This window comes from Ipomoea triloba, chromosome 10 (assembly GCF_003576645.1).
Source record: "Ipomoea triloba cultivar NCNSP0323 chromosome 10, ASM357664v1".
Taxonomy (NCBI): domain Eukaryota; kingdom Viridiplantae; phylum Streptophyta; class Magnoliopsida; order Solanales; family Convolvulaceae; genus Ipomoea; species Ipomoea triloba.
In genome coordinates this window covers 3,185,902-3,189,932 of record NC_044925.1, presented here as the reverse complement: position 1 = coordinate 3,189,932, position 4,031 = coordinate 3,185,902, and the positions used below count along the sequence as shown (strand labels likewise).

The 4,031-nt window shown below is 32.5% G+C and overlaps 1 protein-coding gene across 1 annotated transcript; it reads left to right on the top strand.

Annotated features, from left to right (window-relative positions):
• The first annotated feature begins 6 nt into the window (after positions 1-6).
• LOC116032678 (formin-like protein 17) lies at positions 7-954 on the top strand. The gene is made up of 2 exons (XM_031275366.1): positions 7-249; positions 334-954. Exons 1-2 carry the CDS (start codon positions 107-109, stop codon positions 524-526), a joined length of 336 nt encoding a protein of 111 aa, XP_031131226.1. The 5' UTR covers positions 7-106; the 3' UTR covers positions 527-954.
• Positions 955-4,031: the final 3,077 nt, after the last annotated feature.

Sequence of the window (4,031 nt, the reverse complement as noted above, 5' to 3'; positions counted from 1 at the left end):
GTTTCTCCAAAAAAATCAAGAGAGGCAGAAAAAAGGCATAATCTTCTTCAATGAAGCCTCATATTGCCCTTAGACAAAGGCAGGTACTAGTGTATCACATTCTGGTATGAAAGGGAAAGCACTGTTTTCCCGTGCCATCAGTTGTATAAATAGTCAGACAAAGAAACTGAAACCATTGCACTGGTTGAAGATAAGCAGAGCAGTCCAGGGAAGCTTGTGGGCCGAGACACAAAAATCTGAAACAGCCAAGTAAGCAATGTACATAGTATGAACTGTTATTCACCTTTATATGTTATATATATCATGCACTAATATATTTATTGTGTAAATCAGGGCTCCAGAACTTGATATATCAGAACTTGAATCACTCTTCTCAGCTGCAGTTCCAAATTCAGACAAAGCTAGCTCGGGAAGGAAAGGAAATTCGAGGACCTCATTGGGGGCAAAAGCTGAGAAAGTGCAACTGGTGATTTATGTTCCTTTTGGATGCATATTTACAAATGCACTATTTCCTTACGACTTTTAATAAAAGTCACATGAACTATTCTAGTAAATGATATTCTTTCAAAATTATCTCCATCAAATGGACAAGAAATTGCAAAACTATTCAGTTAAACAAAATTGTGGTGCAAACTATTTGGCTATCTAGTATGCATCTCTAAATCCCCTCATCTCTTCTTTTTGTTTTTGGCCAGATTTTTTTAATGCTCAGTTTTTGTTTATATCAAAATTTGAGGTTATGAACTTTCATAAACAAGCTGCATTCACAAAAAGAAATGTTGAGAATGCCTCTTAAGTCTTAATTTAGGATCTTCATTGCTATAGCTGATTGTCCTGTCAGAAATCCTAAAAGTTCCAAGGGCTTTTGTAATTCAAGGATCTTTATATTTTCTGAGATTCAAGCCTCAGAGATCGTAAAGTAATAATGATTCCTTTTATCTGCTGTAATGGAAACTCGTTTCCTCTAATATTGTATGAGATGTGAACCTTGGAGGTAGTAAAGTGATCATGACATCTTTTATCTGCTATTATGTTAGCTTGTTTCCTCTAATAATATCCATATACATTCAACAGTTATTATGCCATCATTAACCCTGAATATATTGTGTGAGATATGAAGCTAAGAGGTTGTAAGGTGATGATTACACCTTTTATCTTCTGTTATGGTAGCTTGTTTTCTATACTAATATTCATATAATCATTGATTCTGAATCTATCTTGCAACTTTTACTCTATTAAGATCATATGAGAGTCAAAATGGTGCTTGGCTGATCTTTGGCAATGGTATGTGTTGGTTTTGTAGGTTAGTTTCTGACCTTGTACTAGTTAATCATTTGGAATCCAACATATAGTAACTTATTGCCCTTAAATGTTAATCAAGCGTTTACCTCTAAGCCAAAAGTTTAAACTAGTAGCGAAAATGTAATTTTATTTCCTTATACTTGTGTAGCAGTCATCGTCATTTGGCCGTTAAATTTTCACTCGACACTAACTAAACAATACACATTTTTACGATTTACTTTCTCTGCTTTCACACGACACTAACTCAACAATATACATTTTACGATTTACTTTCTCCATCCTAGGCACAAAATAATGCAACTTAGGGATTGGGGGGGGGGGGGGGGGGGGCGGCTAGGCACAACACAATGCAACTTAGGGATTATAAAGAAAGCAATGTTGGGCCCACATTTTAAAGTTTACTTGACCAAGTCATATGGTATATATGTGTAATGGGCATCCTTCTTTGACCTAAAAGATATACATTTGAATCCAAAGACATCACCATCTATGCTGTATATATATAGTCTATCCCCTGCGACGGTTTAGAAAATTCATCATAGTATAAGTCCACTAGTCCAGGCCATGAGCATTGAGCCAACCTTTTTTGAGAAAGATAAGGTTGATCTCTTCTAGGGTTTTGCTGACCTGGCCTACTATAGTACTATATTCAAAGTCTCATCAATATAATGTTTCTCCACTTTAATGTTAACATCAATTCTAAAAGAGGAAACAAAACAAAATACCCAGAGCGCAATAAATTGATAAGATTACAATTACAAAAAAAGAATTTGGAGAATTAGGTTGATTGATTTCTGGATTTTGATTAATTGAAATTTGAAAGTGTTATATATATATATATATATTCTATGAGAACTATGTCGAAATTGAGAACCTATGAACAAATCCAAACAATCGATAGCAGATCTAACAGTTGAAAATAAAAAAAATGTAATATTTATGAAAAAACACTGCTCATTATTTACTTGATTTTCTATCCATAGGTTTGTAATATCTATTCATACATATATTTTCTCAACCTATTGAAGTAGTCAATACTGCCTCTATTGAGACTCGATCTAATGACCTCCCATTTGAAATATCAAAGTCACTACATGCCACTTGACCACAAGGTCATTGGCCTATACATTATTATTTATTAAAAAAAAAAGAAGCAAAAAGCCCTAAATGGCATTTGAAGTTGTTAATTAGTGAGATAAGGAAGAGTTAATGAAGAAAGAATGATGATGGATTTGAACAAAATGACATAGTTAGCTAAACATCTTTATTGTTGGTGAACCAATCAATGAATTAATCACCACAAATTATTCATACATATCTTAAAAATGGTGGCACTGCACACTTTGGAGTTTTCCAGAAGTGGCAACAGTTGATATATCCAATCACAAACCAGGCCATGAATGCAAGGATAGATGCCCATTATTATATATGCAACTAAATTTTAGCTTCAACTTTAAGATAAATTTTCTTATTTCAATTCATTATTATTATTATTATTATTTTGGAAAAAAAGAAGAAGCAATTTTTGTTCTTTAAGTTATTGGTGATTTGTTATTTTAGTTTCTATTTATTTTACTTAATTGTCTTTTAATTTAAATCATTTAAAAATGCAATTTATAATTTTTATTACTTTATTTTTATTTTCTTTTAATAAAATCAAGACAAGTTGTGAGCACATGCTTCAATTCAAGTGTCGTGAATTTTACCTCCTAGAAACTTAGAATGTATATATCATTTTTCATTATAGCACAACATCACTGAAACAGAAAGGTATTAGTTACAACATCTTCCATTCCAATGGTCATGCCATATATATATGCACTTTAATGGCAAGTGTCAAAATATATACTCCCTCATTATTACTCTGTGTTTGAGAAGTGAGAAGAGAATGGGTAGCTAGGGACTAGGGTTTTTAACTCTTAAACAGATCGTGTCAGCCTATTTACTAGGGCATGTGAGCCTACACACAACCAAAAGCATGATATCAACTTATTTTGACCTTCTCTCATCATTTAACTCAATGGATATACCTACTTCAATTCTCACTTCTCATCCATGCGTCTCAAACATCTTCACAAAATGCTTCTAAGGGAAATTAAGCTGATGAGTACATAAAATATGATTTGTGTATTCCAAGTCATGAGTAAAATATTTTTTTAATACCTTTTTGATTGTTGGTGCTCGTTGCTTAGACTTTCTAGTGCAATTTACGAGTTATTACACTTGAGTGGATTTTTTTAATCAAGATCATTTTGTTCAAAGTTGGTGGTTTCGGTATGTACACTTATATGAAGATCTAAAAGCTTATGTCGGAAACTAACTCAAGACTACTATATATGACGATTAGACTATATATGGGTATTAAGTCACTTACTTGATTTGAGCATTAGTTATACTTAAATTTATTTATAGTTTATTTATATGTACATACACATTATTTACATATTTTATTTCAAGAGGTTAAAGTGAAATTTAGTACGGAGTAATTATTAATTTTGAGTTCACAAGTTTAAATACTGCTTTCTAAAATTTATATGTTTACTAATTACACAAAAAACAATGGTCACATCAATCTTCCTAGTTTCATAGTTTGTTGAATTGTTGATAAAATAATCCTAACAATATCTAGGGCTTACAGCATGCAATATCATGACTCATGAGAAGTTAGTAGCTTAGGTATCATACAAGGAATGGTTAAGATTTAGGGACCCCCCCCCCCCCCCCCCCCC